The 19,562-nt window shown below is 38.4% G+C and overlaps 2 protein-coding genes across 2 annotated transcripts; one reads left to right on the top strand and one right to left on the bottom strand.

The window, feature by feature from the left end:
• Positions 1-27: 27 nt before the first annotated feature.
• Positions 28-18,892, bottom strand: LOC121734586 (cytochrome b5-like). Its single transcript, XM_042125166.1, has 4 exons — positions 18,569-18,892; positions 17,990-18,078; positions 16,973-17,059; positions 28-299 (listed from the first exon to the last, which is right to left on the bottom strand). Exons 1-4 carry the CDS (start codon positions 18,674-18,676, stop codon positions 206-208), a joined length of 378 nt encoding a protein of 125 aa, XP_041981100.1. The 5' UTR covers positions 18,677-18,892; the 3' UTR covers positions 28-205.
• Positions 7,687-11,927, top strand: LOC121734581. Its single transcript, XM_042125156.1, has 2 exons — positions 7,687-11,483; positions 11,559-11,927. The coding sequence occupies exons 1-2, from the start codon at positions 8,051-8,053 to the stop codon at positions 11,633-11,635; spliced, it is 3,510 nt and encodes a 1,169-aa protein (XP_041981090.1). The 5' UTR covers positions 7,687-8,050; the 3' UTR covers positions 11,636-11,927.
• Positions 18,893-19,562: the final 670 nt, after the last annotated feature.

Below are 19,562 nucleotides of genomic sequence, written 5' to 3'. Positions count from 1 at the left end.
CGCAGTCCGCACCGTACGCGCCGCATATCGTGTACTATGCGGTGCATTCGACGCTATGGGCGCGTACGGTGCTGACAATGACTGCTGTAAAGAGAGTGTGCGAAACCGTAGTCTCTTTTAACATCATGGCAGTTTTAGTTCTCATTCTGACCAGAATATCCTTGCAGGTCTGTTTTTAATGACAGGTACACAAGGTTTATTACCATTAATTCGAAGCGAGGTACTTCCTTAGTACAATTGCCACCAGTATGGCTCCCGCTACCACAGAGCTAACCATCACAATTTGCTTGACTTTCTCACTGAAAATGTAAAAAAAGAAAAATTAGTAATGAAAAAATATGTTTTGTAGTAGTATTAGCCACATGCGTGGTTTGAATTGCAATGAAACTTATCTTAATGTGTCTTTTTTTTTTTTTGATGCGCAGGGGAAACCCATCATGGGTGCCCCGAGTTGGGGATGTTCATTAGTTAGCTGAAGCACCCCGGGGGCACAGTATAGCAATATGACATATCCCTACAGTAGTGAAACGAATGTACTTGCGCAGAGCAACGAAGGGGTACCCGCGGGGAAGCGGGCGGCGCGGGCCCGCGTACACAAACTCGCGGAGTTTGTATACCTGCGCCCACAGGGGTGACGTTGGCGCGTTGTCTACGAATTTTGTGTTGTAAACGATAACTTATCTTATAAACAATGGGATATTATAATAAATGATCAGTGTACGGATGTAAATCTGATTCAAAAAACAAAAAGGATTTAAATTTTCATAAATATCGGCTCACAGTTTACACTAATATTGTGTTGGCCTTGGCGGCATTTATTTGCATCTCTGTTTTATTGTTTACGTTGTAAGAAGTGTAAAAAGGAGAGAAACAATATAGAATAAATTAAAATCTGTCAAATACCCTGTTACATACTAATTAGTACCTACCTAGCTAGGTACACACACCAAGTGTAACATTTTGTCCTTTGGACCGCCCTTACCGCGCACGTAATAAGAGTTTTGAACAGGGATGTTAGACGGCCACTTGGAAATCCTTGTATCGAGCTGGCTGAAAACTGGTATCGGTGACAGAAAACTGGTACGCCTGTGCTCCGCTCCGGCGCTGTGAACACTGATGACAAACTGTGTCGGAAGTCGCATCCCAGTGAAAAAAATAATAATTTAATTTCGTATACTGTTAAAAGAGGGCAGTAATCATCGAACGCACGGAAGAAATATCATTTTGAACTGCATTGTCTTTTTGATATTTTACTGCATAATTCGGGTATAAAATGTAAAATTTATTGAAAAAAATAGATAAATGATTCATAAGTCATAATCAAAGATTTTTATAAGAAACGAGGGTTCGTTTGCTTAACCAAACAATGGAAAAGAAGTCCGAAGTAAACAAATTGAGATTTCGAAAAAACATTTTTACACAAAACACAATTGTTTATCGAGACTGCTTGCTATAAAAAAGTTTTATATTTTAAAGGAAATCTGTTTGGAATGTTTTTTACATGCATCTTTGAAATTTGCCGGTTATTCTATATGGTCAGTGTATTTTGGTCGATCAAGGGCCAATCTTGGTATTTTTGCGTACAAGGACCGAGTAGTATTGGTACATGGTACGTGGAACCAAAACCTGGTATGTGTACCAAGAAATTTATACGTCTGACATCCCTGGTTTTGAATTGCTTCTCTTACACCTGACATGTGATTAATTATTGTTATTGGATATTTTATATATTCGAAATTTCGAATGCGTATTCATTATTAATCATTCGATCGTAATTCATGGATCCTTGGAAATCTATTGTTATTCTATTGTTTCTCGCTAACCGGTGAGCTTATGGGGCTTGATGGGTTAAATAAAATTTTAAATAGAGAAACTAAAATCATCTAAAAATAAAGTTTCACGTAAATATCTGGCAGTACGACAATATATGTAAATATAACACGCTGATTAAATAGTTTAAATGATAACATTTGCATTACAAGCACAATATTTTATTTTTATTTTATTTCCCGTTTCGTGGCAACCCTGGCATATCTGTTCGGTACCTGTCATCGGTGGCGGCATCGTGCGACATCAAAGGCGTTTCGTTACTGTAGGGACTAATATTGCTATACTGTGCCGGGGGTATGTGAGACTCTTACTCACTAAAACCACCTGCGGTTCGCCTTCAGCCGTATAAAGGATTGATGTCCCGGATCAAACAAACACAGGACTCCCTCCACGACCGGCCAGTCTACCTCAGAAGGGACCGGACTTCCACCAAAGTTAGGGAACGCTTCGGCAAACTGAAGCGTTCCCCTCGGCGCCGGAACTGGCTAAGCCGGGGAGGTTCCCATCCTCTCCCGGAGCCCCGTTAGACGAGACTTAGGAGGCACGCATAGCGTCGCCTCCGTACTCCCGTCCTACGCCGGCGGAGCGCCAGAGAGGTAGGATCGTCCTCTCTGTCCCGCTCCGCGGCCTCTTTCTGCGACATAACAATTTCGCAGAAAGAGACCGCATCTTAATGTGTCCTAAATCAATCCTTACTAATATCATCTAATATTATAAATATTTAAAAAGTTTGGTATGGAAATACTTTTAGATGGGAAAATCGCGAAATACTAATTTCGGCGGAACGGAGTGGCAGGCTTATTATTATTAACACCTCCATCGTGGGTATCGCAGACACAATAGATTTTCAATTGTTATGCGGCAGCCGGCTGCCGCTTGGAGATTGTTGGGTTAATATTAATGATGTCATCATCTATAATAATAATAGCAGCGTTTTACCCTGAAATAAAACGCTTATTAAATACTTACCTTATTTGAAGCATAATAATTGAGATAGGCACTTCCATTTCCGCAGATTTTACCTCCTTTCTTTCCTGAATGTTGGTAGCTCTGTCAACCTTGGCGCCATCATCGAGCAGGTAGAGGGAGAATTCCCGCTCGACTATGATCATTGAGTCGAAATTACACCAGGCAGAAATAAAGTTATGCTTCAAATAAGGTAAGTATTTAATAAGCGTTTTATTTCAGGGTAAAACGCTGCTATTAAACACTTGACCGTTATTTGAAGCATAATAATTGAGACGTGTTTGTTATCGCCTGGTGATGATGTACGCCAATGTGACAAAATAAAAGTAAGACGCCAATGTGAAAAGAAAATATAACAATATAAAATAAAAATAGTAATTCCTTGTGGGAATACTTCTAAAACTTTATAAATGAATATATAGGTGATATAAGAGTGATGGAATAGAAAATCCAGTGTTCAAACACTTTTTTACACAATTATTACACCAAAAACTGATTGACAAACCAAAAATACAACTTGTAAAAGCTTTGATATGGACATAATGAAATCAACTAAAGGAACAAAATAATTTCTTAAATCGTTAGAATTAGATTAAAGTACTAGTTTTTTGTACCGATTTTCAATAACGGCCCCAAAAGTATTTCATGAATGGATACATTGTCTAATGTCTCTCCAACTTTCAGCCATAGCTGAGCGGACGTTACCTGGTGGTGCAGTTGTCTCAGACAAGTTAGTTTTGATACCGCCAGCTAAAGGCGGCAGATGGTTTTCCTCGCAAACTCGTAAATAAATTGCACATTTAGCTTCGCTAATCGCTACGCCTGCGATGAAAAAAGTGATTACAGCATTTAAGCCAGTAAACAGCAAGGTTGGTTATTACTGGGATTTCTTAAAATCTTCCAGCTAGATTGCCTAGAATCAGAACTGTTCGTTTTAGTTATGACTAAATAAATTAATCACGTTAAGAATTTTAAACCACTGTATTCTTACAGTGTGTAAGATCATGTACACGTCTGCCCAACGAAAACAAAAGCAAAATATCTGTATGTCTAGAAAATACAAATAAATTACTTGCGTCAACTGGCGTCAACAGTATAAGACTTAAATAAGTTTTTAATTTATGTTCTACAAGCTTTTTCAATGCAATAGATTTTAACATGTTTTACCAAACCGTAAGAACTTAAAGGGCCAGAAATCTCTGTATCAGACAGGAAGATATCTACTTATGTAAGAAAATAGTGTTATAAGAGAGCTTAATCTATTAAAAATAGATAAGCTAAGAATTTTGCAAGGACTGTGGCCGTCGGCTTGTGAGCATCATAGCATCACATCTGTGAAACTTACACCAGGATAACCATCTATACCAGGCAACTTTATAAGTTTTGAGAGTAGAAGGTCGCCATGATAATAACAATAATTTTATATGGTTATCATCTCAGCCTCAGAAATTTTACAATTTTACAACCACCCCCACATTTCTATACTTCCAGGGTCATTTCCTGATTTTTGGAAGAGGGACCGCTGAAATGTCGATTTTGTATTTCTCCAGATCGCGAATCGTATACGGTGCTGCTATTGCACTCGACTTGAGATCTGCCCGCCAAAATACTCGATTCCAGCGTGGAACCACTAGGAGATAAATTCCTTGAGCCTGATTTAGGTGAGCCAGGACTTTGGGTATTAATTAAACACCTAGGCTAGGGGGTACTCCTGAGAAAAGGCATCGTGATATAAACCTGCTTGATCGGTCAAGTCGAGAGTTACATAATTAGTCACTACATGAGCTTCGGCGGAAGCAAATAGATCGTTCACACAAGTAAGCCGCATTTTGTGATCTTCTCCGTGCAAGAAGTTAACAGATTTGGGAATGATCCAATAACTCGAAAAATCTGAATGGTTATGTCCATCAGGGCGTCTGACCTGGTGCGACCTTCGTCCCAAATGTAGTAGTACGAGAGCCCACGACCAAAACCATGTCTCATAGCAATACGGCAAAAACCCTATAAAATCGTTAGATTGTATGATTCTGAACCCGACTAGGTGTGTAGTAACGGTCGAAAGTGTAGCAACTGCGTGGGAGGCAATTTCTGCTGTGTCAAAAAAAAAAGACAGTCGGTATTATAGCAATACGTCTGATAGTGAAAATGTACATAGATTTTATAATTGTATTACGAAAAAGTTTGTTTTCAGACATTTTGCGCGTAGCATATAGCCTGAGCGCATTTTTGAAAATGTCAACAAATTTAGCCGACCTGTATCATAGCAATACGGATAATTTTTTTTTTCAACTTTTCGTATTGTTGCCATGATTACCAATAACCTGTTTTCAGACACTTTAAGTGTAGCATATACTCCCAAAAACGAAAATAACGTTTCGAAGTCGCCTGGCCGACGCCTCTGTTAAATGTTTTTTTAAATTTACAGCCTTCATAGATATTCAAGAATCTCCCTTGTCTATTATATGTACTTTGACAGATGACAGATGTCATTACTTATTTTTTTTGTAAAAGTTACTCAAGTGTGCTTTAAATAAAACCAAAACTATCAAATCAATCAGTATTTAATTTCAACAGCCTCAGCGCTTGTTACGCTCCTGCCCCTTTCTTACTATTATACAGCTCACTCGCCAGCTGCTCTGAACGTTGGAACGACGCTCACTTAGTTGTCATACGTTGTGCGGTTGTGGTGGTGTAAAATGTCGGACCTGAGTTGTGTATTTTGTAAAGAAACAACGATTGAGAAAGTGAAAAAATTTACCGAAGAGACGCTGAAAAAGTGCAAAGAAGTTTCCGAATATAGGAGTAAAAAACAGAGAGTAAGCAGGAAATCGATTTACTCGGAAATCGAGTTGCCACGTGGTATCGACACGGACATAGGATACCATTCGGCGTGCTACAAAAATTTCACGGCTGTGAGGATTCCGAAAGATTCAAATATTTCTCACGACAATGTCGTCAGTAATGTTTTTGATGACAGTGCATCGACATCCAGAGCGAGGTAAGAATGAAATATATATGCAATATATCTTTGAAGAGCGTTGGTATAAAGTGCGTCGTACACCACGTGGTCGCTGTATCGGTGAGCCTCGCACATTTGTGTGCCCGCATCGTACACAAGCCAACAATCGCCAAGAAATTGCATCTTATTTGTTATTTTAAATTAAGTTGATTTTATTTTCACGATAATATTTATTTTGGGGCATATTTAATATTCCGTATACTCGAAAAAGTCTCCCGCTTCTATTCTGTAACAGTACTTTATCAATTCTCATTTTCTCTGGTAGTAATAACAACTGGGGGGGGGGGGGGTAAAGGCTATGTCGTTATGAAAAGAAGCATGTTTACGATATTTTTTTGACGACACAGTTTAATATATATTTATTTATGTAAAAAGTATGTAGTAAAAGGACATTTTAATCACATTTTATAATATTTTTATGAAGAAATATCCAGAAAATGAGCCACTTACTGTACATCTTTGCAGACACCTCAAAGAAATTGCGGTGTACAGCATAACTATCACCGGATCATCCGAAAAAAAATTGCAAGAAGATTCTATTACTTTATAAGTTTCTCGAGGTAATGCTGTCGATTTTTTAAAATTATTTTTTATTATTTTAATTCATTTTACAATAATGAAGGTTCCAATTTTCGAAATAAAAAATTTGAACTGAACTGCGAATAAAAATAGACTAACAATTGTGACTAAAAGTTTAAATAATTCAAAAAAAATAAAAACTTGACAGCGTTATCTCAATAAACTTATTGACTAATACAAACTTTTAGAATTTTTTTTCCCAGATCATCCAGTAATGAGTGACACAGTTCACCGCAATGTAACTTTTTTTGCGGCGTCTGAGAGATTGGCTGTCATTGAATCATTTCTGCACAATTGTTAATGAAAATTTCACACAATAGTCTTTAAATGTCCTTTTATTTTATACTAATCATTCAAAAAAATATATATGAACTGTGTCGTCAACAAAAAGTATTGAAAATATGCTTCTTTTATAGTGCATTACCCTTATCCCCTCCCCCTTCTTAAATTTTGTTTATCCAAATGCTCACAAATTCAAACGAACGAACCAATTATCAGAATGGATATTCAAAAAATTGTATACGTACACTCAATATTTATTTTCTAAATTTTTCTGTACTTCTGGACTTTTGTATATAATTTCTTCTTGTTCTTTATAGAATTTTTTTTCCTTGCGTGTCTAAATAAATGGGAATTAAAATATAATTGTAAGAACGAAATCCGATAATTAAATTAAACATCCCAATTTCGAATTTGTCACATTACAGTGAAGAACCTGAAGGTGATCGAGGAGCGGACGAGAGTACGACAGCGGACGACAGTGCGTTAGCGGACGACAGTACGGTAGCGGACGACAGTACGGTACCTGATGACAATGCGGTAACTGATGTTGCTGACAATACGGCAATTGATGATTCGACTGCCGATGAAAATACACACAGCTGTATTATTTGCGGAAAAAACAGGATATACGTGAAAAGACGCGCGGTATGTTTGATAAAAGCGACCAACACTTTCATCGAATTTATTAAGGCCGTGTCCACAGAGTACAACAACATCGAGATGCTGCGTAAAATCGAAACTCTCAAAGATGACAACTGCTTCTATCACAAACATTGCAAAACAAAGTTTGAATGGCACTGTAAGAATGATCTCGAGAAAAAAAACGAAAAAACTTGGCACAAAAAACGACAATGTCATACTGACGCGTACGACAAAATTTGCATACTTATTCGCGAACGCGTTGTTGAGAACAATGAATGTCTCTTTTATAATTTCATCTCAGAAAAGTACATCGAGTTCCTACACGAACAGTTTGACAACGTCTCCAACGTCGAAAAACCGGATTTTTTTTCGTCGCGTCATTTGGAAAAGAAGTTATTGGTAACGTTCAACAGTGAAATAAAAATCATTTTCTCGGACAACAAAAAGTATATCGCTCCATACGCTGGTCACATCGTCAGCAATCAAGAATTTTTCAAAAACATCGAAACGAGACAAGCGATATACAACATCGGGCAGATAATCAGACGAGAGATAATTAACGCGGACAAGACAAAATTACCGGAGGATATAACGGTGCAAGATCTCATTCGAGCTGAATGCGATTCTGTGCCACCGTTGCTATCGTATCTCTTGCAGTGTATCATTTGCGGTGATAGTAAAGGCGTAAGTCAATCTCGTCATGAATTAAAGAAATTCTCGCGCGACTTAAAAATGTTTTCCCTCGGTCAGGACATTATTTATGCAGCTACGAACGGCAATATTAAAACCTCGAAACATGTCACTCTGGGAATGGCGTTAAAGAGTCTCTCGAGCAGCAGGAAAATTGTCGACCTTGTCAACAAATACGGTCACTGCTGTAGCTACAATGTCATCGAAGAGCTAGAGACTGAGCTGACATTCACATCAACGCAACAGAACAAATTATGTCCCGAAGACATAATTCTCGCCGATAATTTGTGTACTGGAGTCGCGTTCGATAACTTCGATCGGTTCGTCGATACTCTCACTGGTAAAGACACTCTCCACGACACTGTCGGGATAATTTACCAAAATATACCTAGTGACGCAAATTTTACCGCTCCAACCGACGCTTCTGTACAAAGTGATGATACTGCAGCCGCTTCTACAGATGAAACGCCGCGACGTCGAAAAAGAAGAAGATGTTTCGACGCTATCGTTAACGATATCGTGCCTTACACGAAAAAACCAAAAATCGATTCCTACTTCTCAACTCCCAGTATCGGTCAAATCTCAATCAAACCTGAAGTTTTTCAGACGTGGAGGAACCTTGATCTTGCTTGGCTTTTTTCACACACACTGGACATTCCCGATACCCCTATGTGGACTGGGTTTAATAGCCTCATAACTGAAGACACCTCTGCTTTGCAGAAAGTATCGTATTTGACGCCTATCAATGCATCTCCTACAAATAATTCCGTAGTACACCTCACTTTGAAAATGGCTCAACAAATAGCTGAAGAATGCAGTTCGAAATACATGCAAGTAACGTACGATTTAGCTATTGCAAGAATTGCATTCGGAATTCAGTTCCAGGAAGCGCCGAAATTCGACAACGTTTTCATACATCTCGGCGGATTTCATATAATGATGTCATACTTCAAAGTTATCGGCTCTTTCATTGAGGATTGCGGTATTACCCATATTCTGGTGGACAGTGAAATTTTGGCGAATGGTTCATTGAAGGGTTTCATTTCAGGTACAAATTTCAATCGATGCAAAAGACTACATCCCCTTGTATCGCTCGCGTTTCAAAAACTGCATTTCAATACCTTCGTCGACCGTGAAAAAATTGTCATCGAGAAATCAATTGAAGATTATTTGTTTCAATTACAAAAGCAACGTTTAACGACGCCTACAATAGAACACGAAGCAACTCTCGAATTGCTCGAGAAGTATGACAACTTTACCGAACAAACATTGCGAGGAAAGCATGGACTAACTGCTCAGTTTTACACCGTTTACATCCGATTAGTGTCCTATTATGACATGCTGAACAAGAGTATCAGAACCGGAGATCTGAAAATGTATGTTTACATTCTTGCAAAAATCACAAACTTTTTCTTCGCGTTCAATCACCAAAATTATTCTCGTTGGCTGGTATATTATGTCAGCAAGCTGTGCAGGATCGATGAAACCCATCCAGGACTGCGTTTCTCATTAGAACAAGGATCATTCGGAGTACGAAGAACGGAGAAATCTTTTTCCAGAATACCTGTTGACCTGACTTTGGAACAAACGATTAACGGCGAAGCAGCTCGGAAGCTAATCGGAATAATTCACATGACAAATTCGGTGGCTGCAAGGCAACGTTGGGCAATAAATCACAGTGCTCGAGCTCGAATAATATCACATGTGCTGAAAACCGCTGGACTCGCCAAGAATCAGGATATCACCTCGGAACTGAAGAGTTCTCGCATTCGAAAGAGTCACCAACAAGTTGAGAAATTCACAAGGACTTTACAACAATACATGAATCCTTTCGACAATTCGTTAGACGCTGATAAGTTGTACAACATCACAACTGGAGAAGCTGCTGCACAAAATATCACTGACTTTCTGCTCAACGTCGAATCTCGAGGAGAAACTTTGCGCAATAATTTCATAACCGAGGTAGAAGAGAGACATGCACGTTTTAACGAACCAATAAAAAAGAATCCAGTCTTCACATTCAGCACGGTAAAGAAAAAGAAAAAAGTTGTACTCGGTGGCAAGGTTCAAGAATTGAGGCTACAAAGAGACTTATTTGGGCGGCTTTTAGCTTTGTCCTTAGAAAAAAAAATAAGTATCGAAAAAGTGTTGTGTTACCCGATAACCCCAATGCCGCTATCACTTTGTCACATGGACGGTACAATAAATAAAACCGACAAATCAGCATTGATGCGAGACCTTGAAAAAAAAATCGAGAGCACGGAGCCAGAGTCTACAGATGTTTTGATTATCGATGGGTTCTTTTTACTGCACACCTTAAAAGACATACCACGAACATTTGGAGATATCTCGAAAAAAATTTTGCACATTTTGTGCAAACATAATGTTGAGAGGATCGATCTGATATTCGACAGGTATTTCTGCCCGTCGATCAAGGACACGGAGCATGGATTGCGAAAAAACGTAAAATCGACCGATTTTCGAATCTCAGGACCGCAACAAGTTCGACCTTCCGATTTCGCTAAAGAATTGAAAAACATCAAATTCAAAGATGCTCTGGTCAAATTTATTATCAACAATTGGTCAGAACAAGACATGGCGCACATAATCGCAAACAAAATCATCAACATCAATCACGACATGTGTTATGAATATTCGGTGAAAGATGGTTTTGTTATCCAAACAATCAACGAAGATTTAACTTGCCAAGAACACGAAGAGGCAGATACGAAGATCGTTTACCATGTCTGCCAAATGAAACAACGGGGTAAAGTAACGATTCGATGTTCAGACACCGATATATTAATAATAATGCTCGGAAATATGGAATTTGTAGAAAGTGACGTCCAAATTTCTATGGATGTTGGTGTTGGCAATTCCCGGCGTTACATTGATGTTTCACGTTTATACGAGACATTGGGATCCACTCTGGCAAAATCTTTACCTGCTTTCCATGCAATGACCGGCTGCGATTATAATCCCGCGTTATATCACAAGGGTAAAAAAAGACCATTGACGATGCTGAAAAATTCGAAACGCTATCAAGAAGCTTTCGGTGATTTGGGCAGCTATACTTCTGATAGTGACAAGATATTCCCCGTTTTGGAAGAATTCACGTGCAGATTGTACAACGAAAAAAAAATTAATAACGTCGATTTAGCTCGACTCAACATTTTTTCGAAGACATATAAAATTAAAAACGACGAGGCTTCGACAACTCTGAATCTCCAGTTATCCAATTACGACGCCTGCAATCTGCCACCATGCAAAACGGAATTGGAGAAACATTTATTACGAACAAAATATATTGCACAAGTCTGGAGCAACGCTCATACCAAAACGCCAACCGAACTGAACCCTGCAGATTGCGGATGGTATGAAGACGAGGGACGATTTCAGTTTTCGTGGTTCTCTGGCAACCAACTACCTGAGTTGAGCGACGTTATTTTGGACGACAAACCATCATCCACAACAGGTACAGTTTACATGGCTTTTGCTGTTAATTTCATAAATAAGTTCGTGATTTTCACTAACGATGTTTATTTTACAGAAGAGGACGTTGAAGATCTCCCGAGCGACGTCGAGAGTGATTTCGAAGACGACGATTCCGAATCCGACAGCGATTGAATACAAGAATATTTTGTAACTTTCAATAAACCGTTTTTTTTTCAACTTCATCCCAGTTTCCTTTTGTGCGATTTATTTCAGTCCTTCAACTTCAATGTTAAGGTTTCGGGTAAATTCTTTGTTAATTATCATCTAATAAATTCAGGGTCGCAACGTATTCATTGGTTTGTAACAGAAAATTCAAGATGCCTCAATACGATTTTTAAATGATATCTGAGTATCGAAAAGTTGTCTGATAGAGAAGGTGCTACACTTAATTTGTCTGATATAAATTTTTTGCACATGTGGACAACTTATTTTATCATGTCCAACAATTTTCAGACATATTGCTATGATACCGATCGGTAAAATTTGTTAACATTTTCAAAACGGTCTCAAAATTTAATGCGTTCACATTTCCGTCTGAAAATTTTTTTGTTCGCATCAAATAACCAAAATTTACTAATAAAAAAGATTTTCAGACGTATTGCTATGAGACATTTTTTTTGTCTCATTTTTAATTTTTTTAAGTGATTTTACGGGTTTGCGCTACACCACTAACGTCTGAAAAATATGTTTTCGGTATCTCAGAACTATCATTCAACTACAGTCTGCAAATCAGACATATTGCTATGATGCAGTTCGGTAAAATTCTTTGACAATTTTGAAAATTCGGTCAGATCAAACGCTACGCGGAAAATGTCTGATATTGGTATTTTCGAGTTCAGGATAATCGTATCTATCGATTTGATGCAGTTTTGGCCGTATTGCTATGAGACAAAAATTTTGGTCGTGGGCTCTCGTACTATAGGTTATAGCTGTTCGATTGTCGCTCTGCCAAAGAACTGTCGAGCGAGGGAGAGTCTGGTGCTGACTGCTGACCTCGGAGAAGCAGAGCGCTAGAAGCTCTTTCTGATTGGGGCCCCAATGAATGGAAGTTGATAGATGATGACTTTGCAACCACCACCGAAGATCGTCGCTAAGCGTAACGCTTGTCTCGGTAGAGAGCAGCGATTCGGAAATGCGGACTTATCCAAGTCTATGAGAACAGACAAGAGAGCTCGGTAATGTAGCCTTCTGTACTATGAAACTGGCGAAGTTCAGGAGACCGAGGATGCTCTGCAAGGTCTTTAGATCTACCAGACTCTTTGTCAGGACTCAGGACTGGTAAAATCTTTTGATGAATTTTAGACATTTTCTCGCCTGGAAGTAGCTTTTCGTTTTGTAAACGTGTTCCAACGAACACCTAGAAATACCAGGTCTTGTTGAGGCGTAAGTAAATCCTTTGAAGCAAAATGTGGACATGCTTCTGTAGGATGATTTTGTTTTAATAAGCAATAAGATAATCGTCCTAATAAACGATTATACGCAGAACTTGCTCTCTGAGGTTTTTTGCTTAACCCAATTGGTCAGGGAAGCAGGTGACCGGACAATAAGCAAGTAATTTGCAGCAACTGTCCCTTGTATACAGACGTAGGAGCCGTCAGTGCGATGGAGCGACTGCCAGGTAAAATAAGCTTGGGACAGGTATATTTTGCAAAGCCAATCGTCGGGTTGCAAAACGAAACTGTCATTAGTTGAACATTTATGAGCCCGAATGGCTGAGTCAAAACATAACCGAATAGAGTGGAAAGATTGAAAATAGGACGGCAGGACCCGTCGACCTTAGGGACCAGAAACATTGTCGAAATAAAACTTGGCAAGGGGCTGGCAACTTCTAATACACCCTGGAATATCATTTGTCGAATTTGGAGATACATATCTTCCGACTCTGTGGTAGAAAAATGATTTTGGTTTAATTTTGGAATGAACCGAGGTGGTTTCTCTATGAATGGTATGCGGTACCCTTTTAGAATCTTTATAATAATATCCTGGAGCATCTAGGCGCTGCGAACGAGAAACGGCGGTAAAACTTCAAAGTTTGACCCGCTCTGAATTTTTGATTGTCAGTACTTACGTTTTTTTGGCATTCCCGAGATCCCCGAGATTCCCGAGATCCGAAAGAGAAGCGGCATATTCACGGGTACTTTTGCCGTGGAAGTTCCCTCAGTTGTCCAATCGAGCTCCTCTCGAGTGAAAGGAACTTCGTGCATTGCCAGGCATTGACAGTGGTTCAAAATTATTTCTTTGTCCCCGTGGGGTACGATTGTATGAACAGCCTTGCGCAGGCTGGTGATCATGGGAAATGTGCGAGCTAGCACAACATCCATGAGACATACACTGCGCGGGTATATAATTCTTAGTCTGCCTCTGCGGGGGTAGGCTAAGCTCTCGAGTGAAAAGAACTTCGTGCATTGCTAGGCATTGACCGTGGTTCAAAATTTATTGTTTGTCCCTGCGGGGGACGATTGTAAGAACAGCCTTGCGCAGACTGGTGAGCATGGGAAATGTGCGAGCTAGCACAACATCCATGAGACATACCCTGCGCGGATATATAACTCTTAGCCTGCCCCTGCGGGGGGCGGCGAGTCAATCTGTTGCTCTAGAACCCGCTTGCGCAGCGGCAGCAACATTATTCTGACTATTCGCAACAAAGGTTTTGCGAGCTCCCTCAGTCTTTTCGAGTAGTGACACCAGCAACTCGGAATTAACTTAGATAAAATTATTGCCAGAACTGGGTCATGAACAAAATTGATAATTGCATTGCGTCTCATTTGAAAACTTCATAGATCTCAAAGCCCAGCTCAGACCACAAATTAATTGAAGTAATTCTGACGTTGTGATACAAATCCTTAACGGTTTCATTTAACCTTCAGGGGTCAAGCTTGAAGCGTGTGACCATTGTAACAATTTCTTAAGAGCAGATTTCAATGCTCCGCGCTGCATAAGTACGCAATATAATAATGCCGCGTATGATTTGTGCACGTGAGGTTTTTTTTTTTTTTTTAATTTAAATATTTAAGCTCATCATTGACCTCTAAATCAACAAAAACTAGTATATGATTATAAAATTCTTGAACTTCAGAATAATGAACTTCTGACTATTCATTATTATGTTGAATATTTATTTAATATAGCCAAAACCTCCAAAAGAGAAGTTTTCGTAACGGACGTTTCTTTAAGTTTTGTTTCAATTCAAGATTCGGTTATAAAGAATTGCTAACGGTCGTTTCATTTTCATTTGATTTGCTATACAATTCCCGACTGACATTATCGTCGATAGAATTACATGACCTTGAAAAATAGATCGGTTTTCGTAAAAATAATTAACCTTTTTGTTAAGTTCATTAACCTCTTGAGTTAATTTAGCTAAAGGGTGGTTATAGCGCTGTCTGTATTTGCTCCCCCCCTTTTTGTGGCGGCGGCGCCTCGATTTACGTTTGCTGTGTGAAGTAGAAGTCGATGACGAGCTCGAATCATTTGTTCAACTACTACTACTAGATGACCTTGCACGAGAACAAGGCCTTTTTTATTAACCACATTAGTGGGTAGTTTCAAATCTAACGTTAGCTGGTGTCACTACCGAATCATGAACAAATTCACATTCGTTATTCATTATTAATAGCTACCTTAACCTAGGAAAGAACACAAACACAAGAACTTAACTAGAAAATTAATATTTAAAAATTTAAATGTAGTATTTAAATTTATATTCGTTATTAAAGTAACGATACGAACGATAAAATCGTTATTAATATGAAATGTTCATCTTTTCTAAAGAAAAAATGTATAAAAATATAACTTACGTGAATTACCAAAACCTTGAAAAACGGTAAAAACACAACACTGAAATTATTTCACTTTATACTTAAATTATATAACTGGGAGTTATATAATAAGGAGGTATAATACGTAATGACTTCTGAGCACGACTGTGCGGTGCGGAAAACAAAACGCCAATGATCATAGTCGAGCGGGAATTCTCCCTCTACCTGCTCGATGATGGCGCCAAGGTTGACAGAGCTACCAACATTCAGGAAAGAAAGGAGGTAAAATCTGCGGAAATGGAAGTGCCTATCTCAATTATTATGCTTCAAATAACGGTCAAGTGTTTAATAATAATAATAATATCTATGGACGCTTCACACCACGTCAGTCTGGTCCTGTGGTAAGTACCTGAAGGACTTGTGTTACAGGTACCAGACAACGGAAATATATTTAATACTTTTATACTATACATATATTTAAGATTTTAATTATATGATACACATATTTAATACACATCCATGACCCACGGAACTTTGAAAACTTTTTGTTCCGTCGGCGGGACTCGAACCCGCGACCCCCGGCTTGAGCTACCAACGCGCTCACCACTGAGCCACAGAGGTCGTCTATATTTTAAATGTGCTTGTGTGTCTGTCTGTTATTTCTTAATGTTTATATTACTATTGAGGATACTTTAAGACCTGGGACAGGGCATAAGTTATTATCTCAGAATGTACGAACCCTGCGCAATAAATTAATTTCAGTGTTAGGCAACATTCAGTTAGGACTGCAGACGCGAGTCTAACTTCTGTGTGAACTAACGCTAAGTATTTTTTATTATAAAATATTTTAATTTATTATAATTAACACCTATTACACAGCAACAAAATGCCAGACATGACACTTCATTAAGGTTACATAAGTTAAGGAAAAAAAGGTTTATCATGAGTTTTATCATTAGATATTATACATAGATATGAATAATACATATTGTCATAACTCATATAGATAGAATAAGACATAGTGATAAATTTAATGCAGACTTAATAATGTCTATTAAACAATGACAGACAATAATGGATAAGGAAATTTGTTTTCCCACATTTTTTTAGAAACTTTGAGCTGTTTCATTTATCAACAGTGTACCTGTATGGAGTTATCAACAGTGTACCCACAATGGAGTAACACCTCCATTGTGGGTATCACAGATACAATAGATTTTCAAATATTATGATGCAGCCGGCTGCCACTTGGGGATTGATGGGTTAACTGTTAAAATTACTGGAACATTTTTGTAGGACACATCAGATTTTTTTCAAGTAGGAAAGTTGACTGTACAATTAAAGTATGTAATACACTCTTATGCTAAGTACTCACATACGGTTTTGCTCGATAGTTTTACTCGAAATCGAGCAAAAACCACCATGTGGACTGCAAAACTCACAGCTCGAAGGCTCGCAACAAATATTTTTTTTGACACTAGTTTTTATTATTCGTAGCTAATTTCCTTCGAACAGGAGTAAAACTATCGAGCAATACTGAACATGTGTACGAAAGCCCGAGCCGTGGTTTTTACTGTACATGATTGCTTGATCGAGCAAAACCTTATGTACTTACACTTACAAGTATGTGTTCTATTATGCACTCTGAAAAACGACCTGTATTTAATATACAGTACAGTGTAAAATTATCACAAAAGTTTTTAATACTTACCAACAATTAGGTTTCTGTTGTGGCACAACATTGGGCATGGTCTCTCCAGGAGGCAAGGAACCTATTTTATATTTCTTGAGCAGCTCCCTATAAAAAAAAAGAGGCTTTATTTTCTACAGAACATAATTCCTATTAAAAATATGATGCCAGTAGTAGTATTTTAATAAGTACTACTGTACTACAAGTTACAATTACTTGCATAATATTTTTCTATTCTTCTTTTTTTTTAAAGGCTAACTCAGTGAGTTACCAATGTCAGAGTGGTTTAGAAAGACTTTGCTCTATATTGTAGGTCTGGTAAAGCAACAAGGGTACAGTTACGAGAATTTTATTATGTATATTCACAAATTGATTTACCTACAACAAAAACAAGTGTTAGTAAAGACATCACAATCTAATATTGTTATCACGAATATATGTAAACAAAATCTCGATAAAAGGAGTATTTACATAACTTAAAACCGATTTAAAGATGATAGGGCGAGGAATGGATTTGGGAAGATAATCATATCGGACGATTGGTGTCTAGGACAACAAAAGAAAATGTGATCTAAGTGATCTAAGGTCGCAGGGAAAAATTAAAAAGTACAAAAATTTCAATCGTGAGGACGGATTCAAATTGTCGCCCACCTGGAATCCAGTGATTAATAAGTGCAAACCGCGTGTGTCACCTATGTCTATAAGTGTAAACCCGGTTCAGTTAGTGTTGTGTGTCGCAGTGAACCTACTGACTTTCGGTGTATTGGAACACAAATATTGGACAATTCGAGGGTAGTCGTAGAACAGACCGCCCGGTGCAAACAAAGACGTCACGCTCCTGCAGTCCCCTCGTGACCACGGCTACACTACCCTGAATATCAAAGTAGTGTTTACCTTTGGTGGTACTTGATTCTTTTTTATTATTCATAGTAGTCATCAAGCTACCCTCAATAAGATAGACCTATTTTATACTTAAAAATTATATTTAAAACAGGTTTAAAATAAAGAAATATCAAAAATTTAAATGACTACACTTACTTAGCATCCTCACTGTGTCCGACGTCATCAAATGCTTGTGTTGCATCTTGTCCTGCCACCTCTAGGAGTGTTTCTTCCCCACCAGGATGCTGTAAGCAATGTGTAATAATCAGGGCTCAGAACCAGTATTTAATTAACCAGGTCATAATGCTCTTTCACCAGGTTTTTGGATAAGTGTTAGCTCAAGGAATCAAAGTGAAAACACTCTTTTGGAAATGTATTGTTTTTAACAAATGGGATCGCAATGTTTAAACCAGGTTTCCGAGCCCTGGTAATAATATGTATGTTTAAAATCTCAAAACTCAACTAAATGGGTAATCTAAAGCATTTTAGTAGGTATAAGCCCAACAAAATCGCAACACAAACAAGACGAATCTGGCAAAACTTTTTGAATTGTAAAAAAATAGCATTTGTTCCTATAAAATTCTTAATACAACTTCCCAATCAGTTTACTCATAGTCTTATTTAGTCTTATGAAGAAAATTATGCCCTATGTAATGAGTAATACATAGTATTTGTTTATTATATCAGATTCTAAGGTCAAGTAGAAATACTTGTTATAAAGGAAAACCTTCTTACCTCTTCCAAAAAACTTGTAACATCGTATACATCGTTTCGTATGACCATCCATACGCTGTCATTGCTGTTGTGCTTAATTACTTCTTCACTTGTAATTACTTTAGACATTGTTCACGTAGCAATATTGGTCTAAGCGGTGATTTGTGAATAAAAACTTTCGCACAAGTTACAAAATTGTAATCAAAATACCGGTATTGGTTCTTTTGTAAGTACTTACTCGATAATTCTAAAATAATTTCGGTGCCTTTAAGTTTTATTGAAGCCAAATTACTCTAAATAGTTAATAGCCATAATAAATTACGAAATTAATTATTATTCAGATTCCCAATACATATTATAACCATGAAAAACGGAAAACCCTTCACCCACTTTGTCAACTGTCAACTTAACGTCAAAAGTCAAAACCATATGATTAGTCCTTCTTCACCTCCAGTCCAGGATATATTACTAAGAAATTAGCCAGCTGGTTTATATTTACTTTTTATGTGAAAGGCGGCAGCAAAATATTTGAAAAGGCAAGGAATTTATTGACTTCTGTCGAGTTACTCCCAGGACTTCATAACGTTATCGAATACCCGAAAAAATATCGTTACGTACCGGTATTTTCATAATGGTAGCCAGATAACGGTATTACTCTGATCCGACGGGCTACGCCGTCGGATCAGAGGCGCTTTGCACACGTTGGGGCGGGGCGGACCGGTCAATTTCGCCGCGAACGATAGCACAAAGGGAATCCTACCATATGTATTACCAACGCACACCAAGAGCAAAAAGACCGCTTCGCAGGTCCCCGGCGGGCTCTGGCGGCGCGGCATGTACGCGGTTGCCGGCTACCCACCGTGGATCACACAAACCAGTTTACATGCAGTAACGCAGACAGCACGGCGGCGCGAGGCGTCAGCTAGCTCTATTCTCTCTATCTCCACTAGAACGAACATCCTGAACTGACTGCCTCCACTCGTCGTGTGCTTTGTGTACCACCTCGCCCCGTCGT

Source organism: Aricia agestis, chromosome 16 (genome assembly GCF_905147365.1).
Source record: "Aricia agestis chromosome 16, ilAriAges1.1, whole genome shotgun sequence".
NCBI classification, from domain to species: Eukaryota; Metazoa; Arthropoda; class Insecta; order Lepidoptera; family Lycaenidae; genus Aricia; species Aricia agestis.
Note: the sequence above shows the minus strand (reverse complement) of the source record. Positions and strands in the feature narration are given on the sequence as shown.